Genomic DNA, 14,632 nt, shown 5'->3' with positions numbered 1-14,632 from the left:
TAGTTCCACCAGTCTGGTACTTTTAATTACCATGTGCTATGTAGATAAAATGGGCAAAAACCAAGACGTCTCAGATAAACCTTGATTAGACATATATTTTGTTCCTTAAACTAGTTGACTAAACTATGACCTTAGAAATTTTAAGATTATTGTGTATTATTTTTGTCTTGTCCTTTATATATCATAGCAAACCTACACAGACCTTCATCTCTTGCTTAGGCTTTCTCATTTTTTCTATTTTGGAAAATATTTTCATCCCCATATCCTTTTAACATCTTTTACATTCTCATTTTTAATAATTATGAGACATAATAACAATAAATTTTCCATCTGTTGTGAGAATTTTTTCCTGGGGATACTAAGCAATGCTTATCCCCTTTTAAGGTTCTAGTGTCAAACCAATGTTTGATTAAAGTTTTCCTGGGGAGCCAATGAATTTACTGGGCTTACTTACAGAGATGACTGAGGGGTTGCTGAGGTGTATGAGTGAATTGGGTGTATACACACTGGAAAGCCTTTACCAAGTATGGCTCAAGCCTTCTCTTCCTAGCCTTCCCCAGATTATATACTTTAGTCCTCCCCAAATCCAGGAGACCATGTGTAACTAGGACTAAATTATATACAGTTGGCTTGGAAGAGTGGCTGGATATTCCAGTGAAGATCCACTGACCCTGCCTGTCCCTCCATTAATGAAAGAGCACAACTGTCAACAAGCCCAACTGTGACGATGTTTAGCAAGCAGGCACAGCTGAAGTTGTGATGAGGGTTATGCCTTTTTAAAGTAGTTTTTAGGAACTACCAGCATGCTACTGTAGAAGTATGGGCTTGTAATTGTTCATGGACCATGGACAGTCAACAATACATACGCAAAAGTTGCACTGTTGCAAAACGAGTGTTTATCCAGGTACATGTACACTGCTTTTGACTGTAATAGGGAACCTTCTTGACCATAGACACACCATGTTAAAGTTTAGGCTGACTCTAGTCTCTGAAAGAGACTAGAGACAGTTGGCCCAGGGTATGGAAACACATGTCAGCTGGACCCTGGTTGTCTTGGGGACAGGTCAGAGTGTTCCAGAATTCACCTGCTGACTGCAGATTTATGGCTTCTTTAGGTTATGCTTGGCTTACTTCTGCAAAATAGTAATTGTTGCTTAATAGAATAGAAATTTTTACCGGGATTCTCCACCTGTAAGCTTGGGAACTTAAGCTTTTCACCCCTGGTTATGGTTTTTCTGTATAAAAAACTTTTACCCTAGAGACGGCTTGGTGCTACACACTTAGGTTCCCGACACCCTTGTGTAGTAGCCCTGGTCAGTAATGACTTTCATTCAGCACAGCTTTGTCTGAATGGTCCTCTCTGGTGAAGGGCCTCACACCATTTGGAGGTCCCACTGAGATCCCAGAGAATTAGATCTCAGACCCAAGGGGATGGGAGCAGGGAAGTAGTGTGGCCTGAGCAGATTCCTAGAGGGGGTATCCCTTGAGACATTCTAAGGCCTCAGGATTTCTGCCCTCCTGCTGCCCTGCTGTTCCGATGTTGGGTTTTTTTTGTTTTTGTTTTTGTTTTGTTTTTGTTTTTGTTTTTGTTTTTTATATCCCCACCCTAAAAGATTTTTAAAGAAAGTCATCTGTTCTGGAAGCCTCCGGAGGTGAGTCAGAATCTGGGGCACCCTTGGAAGGATGCAGTCACTTGACCCCAGTGTCCAGGGAGCTGAGCAAGATGCTGCTGGCTGTCCTCTGTAACTGGCGAATGAATGGTTTATGTGATGGCCATCATGGGAGCCGTTGACTCCTCTGAAATACAATTTAAAGTATGTTAGAGATGGTTTGATCCATCCACCTCTGAGTTGTGGCCCACAGTTGAGAACAGCACACACACGCAAAAGGAGCTGCTGCTTCCTCTGCTAGCCTGGCTGAGGTCTGGACAGGAGGAAGGCGGCAGTGGGACTCTGAACCTGGCTTTGTGCAGGGGGTCGTGGGGCACCCATGGCCGAGTGCATGGAGGCCACCGGCAGGGCCCTGGTCACGTCCCCAGGCCTGGTAGTCCCGCCAGTGCTTGCCGCCAAGCGCACCCAGAAAGCTGGAGTGATGGTGGCTGAGGACGCACATGCTGGGCGTTTTGCTGCTGCTGTCCAGGAGTCAGGAGGAGCGGACACAGGAGTGGTGGGGGCAGGGAACCAGTGTGGCCACTAAGCCTCCGCAGTAGGGCTGCAGCCATTCAAGGGTCAATCTTTTTGCCTGCCTCCATCTTGGGGGGAGGCAAGGAACAAAGTAGAGGGCTATGGCCCCACAGAGGGGACCTTTTTGCCCACTGTCTGGCCTGGCCAGAGGTAGGCAATTTTCCCTGGGCCCAGGGTGGCCTAAGGGATCTGGTCTCTTCCACTTGGGGACCCTTAGGCAGAATGGCTGTCTGTGGGCGGGTCCCCGCCGAGTATAGCAAGACAGCTCTGCTTGGCTCAGACTGGCAGGACAGGCTCAAGCCTAGGCTGGGCTAGGCAGAGTGGACTCACTGAGGGAGTGCTCCTTCTTCCCCAGAGGGAGGCACCACGAATGGGACCCAATAGGACCTGGGCAGCAAAAGATTGAATATGCTCCTTTTTTTCTACTAGTGATCTGTATAATAGAAAAACACCAGATCTTCCCCTTTCCCTGAAAAACTTCACGATTGCCAGCAACTCCTGTCACTCTCTTCACAGCCCTGGAAGAATGGTTTAAGTTGGGGTGGGGGCCAGCAGTGGCTCAGTGCAGGCCAGAGGAACCAGGCTACAACCCTGCCTTGGCCGGCAATGCCCAGCTCAGGAAGGTTTTTCCCCTCTGAGAGACCTGATAAAGACCCCAGTTCTGACCAAGATAAGGGGGATCTGGACAACTTTCGCCAAGTCCTTTTAGGAGGAATAAAAGCAGCTTCCAGGAGGCCCACAAATCTTTCTAAGATAGGTGAGGTGATTCAGAAACCTCAAGAATCACCTGCTATGTTCCTGGAGTGCCTTAGAGAGGGTTATCCTGATGTTCCAGAAAACCAGCAGGTCATAAATATTGCCCTTTGTCACCCAGTCGGCCCCAGATATTAGAAAACGTTACAGAAGCTAGAAGGGTTTGAGGACATAAATAGGTCACAGTTGTTTAAAATTACCAAGTAAACCAGAACAATGATAGCAACTTTCAGAAAGATAAATGATAGGAAGCCTAGAGGAGGAGACTAGAGGCAACCACAACAACATCAATGTACTTATGTAAAGAAAAAAAAACACTAAATAAATTAGGGCCACCACCTCTTTGGGGATATCTCCTGCAACCAGAACAAACTGTTAATACAGATACCCAGCCTCCAAGGTATTTACAGGTTCTGCAACAATTGTTCCCTTGTATATGGACTGAGAATAACACCCCCCACCCCCAGGTCTGGCAAGTAAGGAAATTCCTGGGGGCAGTCAGCTATTGTCGATTTGCTGAAGTAACAAAACCTCTTTATGTCAGCCTTTAAGGGAACCAATCCCTAGAATGGACTGAGACTGAACAAGGAGCCTTGTTCTCTCCAAGATGTTACCAAGCCATTCCATTTATTTGTGGATGAGACCCAGCACATTGCCAAAAGAGTTCTAACCCAAACCTTGGGGCCATGGAAACAGCCTATAGCCTACCTATCTAAAAGACTAGATCATGTATCAGGTGGATGGCCAACCTGTAAAGGAAACTGATAAATTACCTTGGGGTAAGGACTTCCCTTAACCAATCCCTACTCAGTTAAAGCCCTCCTGAGGACAACTCCAGAGAGATTGATGTCAAATACCCTAATGACTCACTACCAGGGACTATTCCTAGATCAACCCTGTATAAGGTTTTACAGGACCTCAACCCTCAACCCAGCAAACCTGCTGCCAGATGAGGACCCAGAGGAACCCCTGCATGACTGCACTGGGGAGACTGACCTGATCCAATCTACTGGACCAGATTTGACTGATGTCCCACTGCCAGAGGCATGTACATGGATGGAAACAGCTTCATCCAGAGTAACATCAGGCTTGCTGGGGCTGCAGTCCAATGGGAAAAGGACAAAGCCATCACCATGTATCCCAACAATTGGTATGTTTTTGCCATTGCTCATGTGCATGGGGCACTGTATCAGGGGAGAAGGTTCCTTCCAAAAAGACTGCCCTGAGATAAAAGAAAAAAAAGTCAATAGATCTGGTCACTTGGGAGGCAGCCCTAGAACCAGCGGGGCTCCTCCAGGACCTGGTCATATTGCCAGAACCAAGCCTGCCCCACAAGTCTGCCTACATACCAGAAGAAAAAAAAATGGACAACATTCCCCAACTAGACTACCTCGCCAAACCCTGCCTGTGCCAGAGGGAATATGTGTGCATGGCACCATCCCCAGGGAACAATGGGAACTGGACTTTACTGAGATTAAACCAACTGTCTTCAGGTACAAGTATCTTTTGATTTTCATTAGACTATTTTCTGGATGGATAAAAGCTTATCCCTGGGAAAAGGACAAAGCCATCACCATGTATCCCAACAATTGGTATGTTTTTGCCATTGCTCATGTGCATGGGGCACTGTATCAGGGGAGAAGGTTCCTTCCAAAAAGACTGCCCTGAGATAAAAGAAAAAAAAGTCAATAGATCTGGTCACTTGGGAGGCAGCCCTAGAACCAGCGGGGCTCCTCCAGGACCTGGTCATATTGCCAGAACCAAGCCTGCCCCACAAGTCTGCCTACATACCAGAAGAAAAAAAAATGGACAACATTCCCCAACTAGACTACCTCGCCAAACCCTGCCTGTGCCAGAGGGAATATGTGTGCATGGCACCATCCCCAGGGAACAATGGGAACTGGACTTTACTGAGATTAAACCAACTGTCTTCAGGTACAAGTATCTTTTGATTTTCATTAGACACATTTTCTGGATGGATAAAAGCTTATCCCACCTAGACTGAGACATCCTCCATAGTGACAAAAAACTGCTCCAAAAATTAGCTCCTAGGTTTAGAGTACCCCTCACCTTGGGGTCTGATAAAGGCCTGACCTTCATGGCCAAAATCTCTCAAAATTTGGTAAAGGCATTAAATATCAAAAGTTACACTATGCCTATAGGCTACAGAGTTCAGAACAGATAGAATTCAGGACAGACAGAAAGAATAAACAGGACCTTATAAGAGACCCTAACCAAATTGGTTATAATAACAGGTGAAGGTTGGGCCAACCTCCTTCCCTTAGCCCTACTCAGAGCTAGGTGTACTCCATACCAGGAAGGATTACTAATCACTCCCTTCTCAAGCCATTATAGGCCATGCAACAGGCTCAGAGGGCCATCTACCAGATAGTCTGAGGAACTGGTCTCCAGTAACCAGTCCACAAGTTCCAGCCTGGTGACTTGACATGGGTCAAGAGAGTCTTAGCTCAGACTCTGGAACCATCCTGGAAGGACCTGTATCGTGTGACACCTACAACAGCGAAAGTAGCGAGACCTCCTCACGGATCCATCACACTCAGTTAAAAAAAACTACAAAAGAAACTGAAAAATGGACTGTCACTTGGACCTCCAACCCTTTAACGATAAGATTGACAAGAATACCCTGATTGTTACAGGGCTTTGTACTTCGTACTGTACTTTGGCTTCTTTCCCTCCCAGGAGAATTGCTTAGGAAAACTAAAAATGGAAAAGTCCTTGCAACTGTGACTATTGGAAAATAGTCCCAGTTACCCCAACCCCAAACCAAAACCAGGCCTAAATGTGCATCCTCTAACCAGTCCAGAAGGAAGGGGCCTCTACATACTGGCCCACATTGCCCCTCAGGTAGGCCTTTATATGACTGTAGGAAAGACCTACTGCTTCTATGCAAATCAGTCTAGAATTATCAAAAAACTTGGCACTAGTCTGACAACTAATATCAGTCTTTATTTTCCAGGTCTCCAAGGCTTACTACCCTGTTCATGGCCTTAGCTAGGCTTCTAGTCCTCCTGCTAATGGCCCTGACAGTCAGACCTTGTCTGATCAATTGCCTGAGTAGCTATATTAGACAATGAGTAAATACAGTAAAAACCATGTCCTAAAAAAAAAAATAATAATCTCTTAGATGAGTCTAAGATTTGACTCATGCCCACAGAACCAGTGCAGAATGTAATAGGGCACCTTCTTGACCATAGCTATTCCGTATTAAAGTTTAGGCTGACTCTAGTCTCTGAAATTATCAGGCAGTTCCCAGGGTATGGGAACGCATGTCAGCTGGACCCCGTTTTCTTGGGAACAGGTCAGACTGTCCCAGAGTGCACCTGCTAACTGCAAATTTATGGCTTCTGTCGGTTATGCTTGGCTTGCTTCTGCAAAATAATAATTGTTACTTAATAGAATAGAAATTGTTAAGGAAGCTTTGCACTGTAAGCTTGGGAACTTAAACTTTTCATCCCTTGGTTATGGTTTATTTGTTTAAAAGCCAGAGAGGGCTCGGTGCTATACACTTGGGTTCCTGACACCCTTATGTAGTAGTCCTGGCCAGTAACGACTTTCATTTGGCAAAACTTTATCTGAGTGGTCTTCTCTGGTGATGCACCCCACAACATGACTATTGCCTTTTAAAGTCTGCTTATTCCTGGGGCTGTAGAGGTGCCTCAATAGTTAAGAGCACTGGCTGCTCTTGCAGAGGACCTGGTTTTGATTCCCAGCATCCACATGGTGGCTAACAACCCTCGCTCTCCTCTGACATCCATGGGCTTTGCACAGCACAGGTGCACTTATAAGCATGCAGGCAATGCATTCATAAAACATAAGATAAATATAATAAAACATTTTTAAGTCTGCATATTCCAAACATACCTTTAATCCCAGCACTCAGAAGGCAGAGGCGGAGGATCTCTGTGAGTTTGAGGCCAGCCTGGTTTATATAACGAGTTCCAGGCCAACCAGGGATAAATAGTGAGACCCTGTCCTCATACAAAAAACAAATATAAAAACAAAATCTCTAAGCCGGGCATGGTGGTGCATGCCTTTTATCCCAGCATTCAGGAAGCAGAGGCAGGCAGATCTCTGAGTTCAAGGACAGCCTTGTCTACATAGTGAGCTCCAGGGCAGCTGGGGCTACAGGGAGACCCTGTCTCAAAAAAAAAAAAAAAAAAAAATTCCCACATAAAAAAAAAAAAAAAAAAAAATTCCCACATAAAAAAAAAAAAAAAAAAAAATTCCCACATAAAAAAAAAAAAAAAAAAAAAAAAAAAAAAAAAAAAAGATTAAAAACAGCACAAAATCTCCATATATAAAAAAAATTAGAACTGAAATACAGCTCAATGATAGAATGCTTGCCTACCATGCGTAAGGCTCTGGGTTTGACAACCACCCCAGCTATAAGTAAATAAACATATACACATAAATAAATACATAAATACCTAAAAATGATGATAATCAGCAACCCTCAAAGCTGGTTCTTTGGAAGAGACATATAACAGAGTTCTAAAAATACAGATTCAATAGAAGTTTAAAACCCTACAGAACAGGTTGGAAACTGACAGAATTAACACATGTTCGTCTCCACGACACCCTGAAATTCCACTAAAATATTAATAGAGATGGACAAAATATATGGACACACAAGGATGTAAAACATACTTAGATAAATGGGGGATTGGAAGCTAGGTGTATGCAGAGGGCTGGTGAGGGGGACATGCTGCAGAAACTCAGACAAATTCAGGAATGGGACATCAGTGTTACCAGTATCTCATAGTAATTTCAGCTACTATAATGTGGTAGGAAAAGATTTCCGGTTTCTTTTTTGTTGTTAGTTGAGAGAGTGTTTTGCTATATAGCCCTGGCTGGCCTAGAATTCACTCTGTAGCCCAGACTGACTTCAAATTCACTGTAGTTCTCCTGCCTCACCCTCCAGAGTGATGGGATTCAGATGTGAGCCACCACGTCTGGCAGGATGTTTGATTTCTATCAGTCAAAATCACAGGACTGGGGACTGGAGAGATGGCTCAGTCATTAAGAGCACTTGATGATCTTTCAGAGGACCCAGGATCAGTTCCCAACACCCACATGGCAGCTCATAAGTCTATAACTCCAGTTCCAGGAGATCTGATACTCTCTTCTCACCTACAAGGGAACCAGGCATACATGTGGTACACATACATATGGGAAGGCAAACACTCATACGCATAAAAAGTAAAATAAAGACAGGCATGGTGGCACACAGCTTTAATCCTAGCCACCGGCTGCTGGCTCTTTCCTGGGCTGCAATGGGTTTATGGGTGCAGCGGTTGCCCAGCAGGGAGATGATCACGCACAGCCAGGTTTATGATGATAAACACTACAGGAAGTTTCTGATCTCTAGGTCCTCAGAAAGAGGTGAATGAGAGCTTTGCCATTGATTTGCTAGCAGAGCAGCAGGTGAGTGAGGTAGCCCATGGGGACCCAGACACAGGGGCAGCATCCTGCGTCGCTCCATGGTATACATAAACTTGACCAAAGAAATAAAAACAGGGTTGTGAGGCTACTGCAGCCAGCAGTTCAAGCAGCACCATCACTAATGTGGGCCTCACAGCTGGCCCTCTGATACCCAGGAGCATCTCCATCTTAGGCTTACCAATGAGTGTGGTTATACACCTGCATGTAATATCCACAGGGGCCAGAAGAAGGCATTAGACTTCCCCTGGAACTGGAGTCACAGGCGTTTGTAAACTGCCAAATGTGGATGCTGGGAACTGAACTTGGGTCCTCTGTAAGAGAAGTATGTGCTCTTAACTGCAGATCCATCTCTCCAGCCCCTGTATTTTTTATTAACTGATAATTCGGTAGTAATATTACGACTGTAAATATTGTTCATGATTGAGACATATCTATACAGTTACTATGCTTCCATTTTTACTTTTTCTTTTTTTTTGGTGTTTTTGAAATAGGGTCTCCCTGTAGCCCCATCTGGCCTGGAACTCACTATGTAGACCAGGCTGGCCTCAAACTTACAGAGATCCACCTGTCTCTGCCTCCCAAGTGTTGGGACTAAAGGCATGCGCCACCATGCCCAGCCCATTTTTACGTTATTTCTTTTTTGGGGGGTGGGGTCTTTTTGAGACAGGGTCTCCCTGTAGCCCCAGCTGGCCTGGAACTATGTAGACCAGGCTGGACTTCAACTCACAGAAATCCGCCTGTCTCTGCCTCCCGAGTGCTGGGATTAAAGGCGTGCGCCACCACGCCCAGCCATTTTTACATTTATTTAGTTTGTTCATGTATATGTGTGGGTGGATGTGTGTACACAACTGTGTAGTGGTCAGAGGACAACTTGCTAGAGTCAGTTCTCTCTTTCCACTATGTGGGTCCTGGGGACTGAACTCAGATTGTTAGACTTGGCAGCAGGACCACTTTACCCACTTAGCCATTTCATTGGCCCTATGCTTCCATTTTAAAAATTACTTAATTTTGTTTCTAGTTTCTTCTTTGTTTGGTGGTACCATGGGACACTTGAGCCTCCCTGACCTACCCTTTCATTTCTTGTTTTATATGACATTTTATGTCTCCAAAATTAATTACTTTGGTTACTTTATGCTGTAGTTTGGATTTTGAGTGTTCTCCAAAGGCCCATGTGTTGAAAACTTGGCATATAGCCCATGGTACCATTGACATGAACTGTTTAGGAGGCAACAAGGCCTCCAGTAGGCAGCCAGTCTCCCTACTAAAGAATAAGTGTCTGAACAGCTGAGAACAGCCAGAGCAGGGCAGCAGAAGCATAAAGGTGATGAGAGGGCTTCCTGCTGATGAGGAAGAAAGATAAACATCTATCAGGAGCCAGAGAAGAGAAGCTGCAGGCCCTGGTCACTAGAGAAGTTCCAGAGATCTGTCAAGTCTTCAGGGCCAAGGGTTTCAAACCCTGGGCCAAGAGCTATCACACTGTTTTAGGGACTAAGGAACCCCCATACTTAGGTCTATTCAGAAGCTGCAGTGTCAGCCTTAGCCACAGGCTAAGGAATTTCTGCTTCCTAAGCCTTCACAAAAGCTGTAACACTTGTAAGACTGAGGATAACAGAGCTCTACAGGACTGTGACATGGGGCAAGGACACTTCTTGGTGCACCCACTTGCCTACTGATGCCTGTTTCTATGGCTAAACACTAAGGGAAACAAGAACTTCACCTTGGGTGGGCACAACCACGAAGTACTTTTCATCTTCCTTCTGTGAAAGAGTTTCCAGAAAAAGCAAAAACAAATCCCTGCATCTTCAACTGAACCTCCTTCAAGGCTGATCAGCTGACTAATCTTCAATGACTGTGGAGAGTTTGGAATGTTGCAGGTCCACAGCCTAATTACAATTTATCTTGGGGCTATCTTTAGCCCCCTAAGTAGCCATTCCTTGTCCACCTGTGTCCTAACATCTGCCCTAACATCTTGAGACTAACAGATAATGAGATGTATTAACTTAGACCACCAGCTTCCACCAACCCAAGGCCTAAGAAGACTGTCAAACAGCATCTAAGGCCTGTAGCAGAATTCCCCTTGCTTTGCTATAGCCCACCTACCAAATGTACCCACCAATGTATTTGAAAAGTATCTTAATGTATGGTTTTCTTTGTCCTGTTACTATAAAACTTCATGAAATTGTTACCATGTTGGATCGTGGAATTTGGAGTGACCTAAATCTGTGTTCCCAGGCCATAGTCACTCATATTTGGCTCCAGAACAAACTCTTATCCCTTTGAGGTGAGAGTTGTGATTTTGCAGTGACTCTCCCTCCTTCACTCCGTCTCTCCCTCCCTTCTTCTCTCCCTCCCTTCCCTTCTTCTGTTTTATTCTCCCTTCCCTCCTCTTCTTCTCTCCTCCCTCTCTCCCCTCCCTCCTTCCTTTTTTCTCTCCCTCTCTCCCTTCTCTTCTTCTCCCCCTCCATTTCTTCTCTCTTCTCTCCCTTCCCTCCTTCCCTTCATCTCTCCCTCCCTTCCCTCCTTTCCTTCTCTCCCCCTCTCCCCCTTCTCTCTCTCCCTTCCCTCCTTCCCTCCTTCACCCCCTCCCTTTCCTTTTCTCCCTCCTCCTCTCTCTCCCTTCCCTCCTTCCCTTCTTCTCTCCCTCCCTTCCTTCCCCCCCCCCCCCCCCCCCCCGGCTCTCTCGCTGTCTCTCTCCTTCAAAAGTATCTTGCTGTGTCGTCCATGAAGGCCTAGAATTCATGGTTCTGCCTCAGCTTCCTAAGTGCTGGGATTACAGAAATAAGCCATCATGTCTGACTAGTAGTTCGCGTTACTGCTCATATTTATTGCATTGTCAGGGTTCATTGCTATTACCTAGTACTTCGCTCTGGATATACCACATCTTGCTTGTCCATTCACCTATTGATGAGTATTTAGATTGCTTCGGGGCCCAATTTATAAGTAGTCAATTTTGACTTTTAAAATAGGGGGGAGAGAGAGGGATGTGAATGAAATCAAGCTGGGTTTTTCCCACCCTCCTATTGGGTCACTAATACCAGGAGAGAATCCTTTTATTTAAAAATAAAAAGGGAAAAAGTGACGAAACTATATCTCATACATTTCGGACATTATTTTTTTTAATCTGAAAAAAATTAAACTTTTAAGATGAAAAGATTGCGTTTACTTAAAATAAAGCACTCGGAGTCAATCATGGTTATGGCGCGTCTATCTATGGCTTTGTATGCCGGGAGTTGTAGTCTCGGATAGAGTGGTTTCTAGACAAGATGGCGAAGTTGCTAATGACGCGCGACCGGTAGACCGGAGGCAGTCCAGGCCGCGAGGGGATTGGGCAGCGTGAGGATTTGGCAGGCGGGAAGTAAAGACCAGGTGTAAAAACCTTTCCACTGATTGAAGCCGGGTGCCCTGAATTCTCGCGAGATCTTGGAGAACCCAACGGAACGCGGGCCTAGGCTTATCACTAGGGGCATTTGTTAGGGGTGGGGCTTCGGCGGGTGCTACCCCAGAGTCGTTGGTGCCCGGCGTAACGGGCGTTGTAGCCGAGCCTTTCCTCTCAGGAGCATAGTCGTGGCCATGAAGGAAGAGAAAGATCATAGGCCTAAGGAGAAGAGAGTGACCCTGCTAATGCCCCAGGGAGCCACAGGCAGTAGCGCTGGGGCTATGGCGGAAGGCGCCAGAGGGGAAGATAAGCAGGATCGCAACAAGGACAAGAAAGACTCTTTGAGCAAGGTGCCTGGCCGCCTGCTGGCCGGGGAGAGGGCGGGACGTCTTCGCTGCTTCGGAGGGAGGATGGCTGGGAATGGGCTTGTCTTTCTTCCTCTCCCGGGTTTCTCTTGTTTCTAACTGAATGAAAATCACTTCCCTCTGTTTCATACACCCGTCCGAAGTTGAATTTGTAGGTTCAAGTCAAGCTCCGGGATGGGGAATGAAGGAAAAGAAAGATTGCCCAGATGAAAAGGGTTTAGGTCAGAGCGGTGAAGTGGTCACGGGAGGCGGGAGCACAACAACGAGGAATTAAGTTTAATTGACGAGAATTTTTAAATAGTCTAGAGGACTCCAGGGATGAGGGATGGAAGTAGTTTGTGGAGTATTAATGGAGTCGAGTTGGGGGAGCATGTTTAGGGGGTTAACGATCTGGAGGGGCAGGCAGATGGAGACCATCCTGTTATGACGGCGATGAGTGAATGTTTTGTGTGTGTTAACAGGGAGGGGTTTTGTTTTAGCATGTGTTGGACGTGTGCTAGATACTAAATTAAGATCTTGTGGCACCCACGAAAGACCAGGGTTGACCAACCTGTTGGCAAATCTGTTTTAAAATTGTGTGGTACCATTTCACGGACCTTGCAAAAGGTTGCTAGTTAAGAATAGAACCGAGATTGTCCTCTAGCTGTTCTCTTGCAGAAGTTCTAAAAAATCATGTTACGTTTGACTAAATCTGAGCATTGGGCTGCAGAAGAATATTTTCTGGGTGTTTATGAGTGATCTTGTATTTGAAAGCAAATATTCAGGAACCATGATTCATGTATGAGAGAAAGTTGATGTGTACTAATTTTATTTTTCCTCATTCATCTCCTAAGGTGGTAATTCGAAGATTACCTCCCACTTTGACCAAGGAGCAGCTTCAGGAACATCTTCAACCTATGCCTGAGCATGATTATTTTGAGTTTTTTTCTAATGATACTAGGTAAAAAAAAAAAAAAGGAAAAAAGGCTGTGTGTGTGAAAACCATTTCTTCTGTTCTTTTTATACTAATATTTCCTTTTCTTTTCTCTTTTGAGCTAGTTTCTTTAATAAATACATACTTGCAATTCAGCCAAACACCTGCAAACATTTACATGATTCCTTTCCTCCCTGCAGTCTCTATCCTCATATGTATGCCAGAGCATATATCAACTTTAAAAACCAAGAGGACATTCTTTTATTCAGGGACCGATTTGATGGCTATGTATTCCTTGACAATAAAGGTAAGGCTGTAACACAATTAGGAGAGTTTGCAGTTTTTATGTTAAAGAGAATATGTGCAGTTAGTTGTGGTGCATGCCTGTCATCCAGGTACTGGAGGGGCAGATGCAGGAGAATCACTGCAAGTTTGAGCCATTCTGGGTTACAGAGCAAGACCAGGGGTGGGGGTAGGGGTGTTCTCCATTCCTTTGTCACTACTCTTTCTAAACCCTTTGACATAAAATGTGCAACATTTAAAAGGTAAGCTTCTTTTGCAGACTCTTGAGATATTTTTATTAGCTGCTGTTCATCCCGGGGAGAAGTCTACCTGCTTCCCATCTGGCCAGATGAGATGAGATTGCAGCTGTTTTCTCCTTGTGTGTGACACTTTAAACTTGTTATAAATGGTCCTTTTCTTCCTGCTTCACAGACATTAATTAATATCCCTTATGTCAACATTTCTCAGCTGGCACACAGTTTATCATTCTCACAAAGTTGTATTTAATGAAAACATCAAATTTGGTCTCCCAGCCTTGCCTAACTTTTATGAATGTTCCCGAACTAGCTAGTTTTCCTGACCAGCATTTTTATTCTAGTAGATAGCAATGGCTTCTTACTTAGCTCAGGAATCCAAGTTGTGTAATTTTTATATTTCATTAACCTTTACATTCTGTATAAGTGATCAGTGTTATCAGTTTATTTTTTTAAGTTTGTATTTCATGTATCTATTTTGTGTATGTATATGTATATTGACATGTACATGCCGTAGCACATGTGTTCTCTTCTCCCACCATATGGGTACTGAGGCTCAAACTGAGATGGTCAGGTTTGGCAGAAAGCTCCTTTACCAAGAGAGCCATTTCTCCAGCACATATGAATCAACAGAATCATACAATATGCACAATATAGTCTTTTCAGTTTTTGTTTCACTTTTTTTTTTTGGTCTTTTTGAGACAGGGTCTCCTGTAGCCCTAGCTGACCTGTAACTCACTGTGTAGACCAGGCTAGCCTTGAACTCACAGAGATCTGTCTGCCTTTACCTCCCAAGTGCTGGGATTAAAGGCATGTGCCACCACACCCAGCTTGTTTTGGCTTTTTGGGACAGGGTCTCATGTAGTCCAGGCTGGCCTTGAATTTACAGCAATCCTCCTGTCTCTCCTCTCTGAGTTCTGGGATTAAAGATATGTGCCACCACGCCTGGCTTTAACAACTTTCTCCTTCTGTTTTATTGAGGTATAACTGACAAATTTATGCATGTCTATTGTACAATGTGGTAATGATATATATATATATAT

General features: G+C 44.7%; 1 protein-coding gene across 4 annotated transcripts in view; it reads left to right on the top strand.

Annotated features, from left to right (window-relative positions):
- The first annotated feature begins 11,855 nt into the window (after positions 1-11,855).
- The window catches only part of Upf3b (UPF3B regulator of nonsense mediated mRNA decay), a 20,454-nt gene continuing 17,677 nt past the window's right edge, over positions 11,856-14,632 (top strand). For 2 of the 4 annotated variants that reach the window (XR_607645.3, XM_008844107.3), the window contains exons 1-3: positions 11,856-12,125; positions 12,974-13,080; positions 13,254-13,360. Coding sequence is in view for 3 of the 4 variants with exons in the window: in XM_008844107.3 (XP_008842329.1) it covers positions 11,970-12,125; positions 12,974-13,080; positions 13,254-13,360 (370 nt within the window). In the remaining variant the exon portion in view is untranslated. The remainder of the gene's footprint in view (positions 12,126-12,973; positions 13,081-13,253; positions 13,361-14,632) is intronic. The other 2 variants (XM_008844116.3, XM_029569005.1) reach the window with 2 other exon arrangements.

The sequence above is a fragment of the Nannospalax galili genome, unplaced genomic scaffold (genome assembly GCF_000622305.1).
Source record: "Nannospalax galili isolate Female #2095 unplaced genomic scaffold, S.galili_v1.0 scaffold311, whole genome shotgun sequence".
Classification (NCBI taxonomy): domain Eukaryota; kingdom Metazoa; phylum Chordata; class Mammalia; order Rodentia; family Spalacidae; genus Nannospalax; species Nannospalax galili.
The sequence above is the reverse complement of the archived record's forward strand: the minus strand, read 5'-3'. Positions and strand labels throughout refer to the sequence as shown.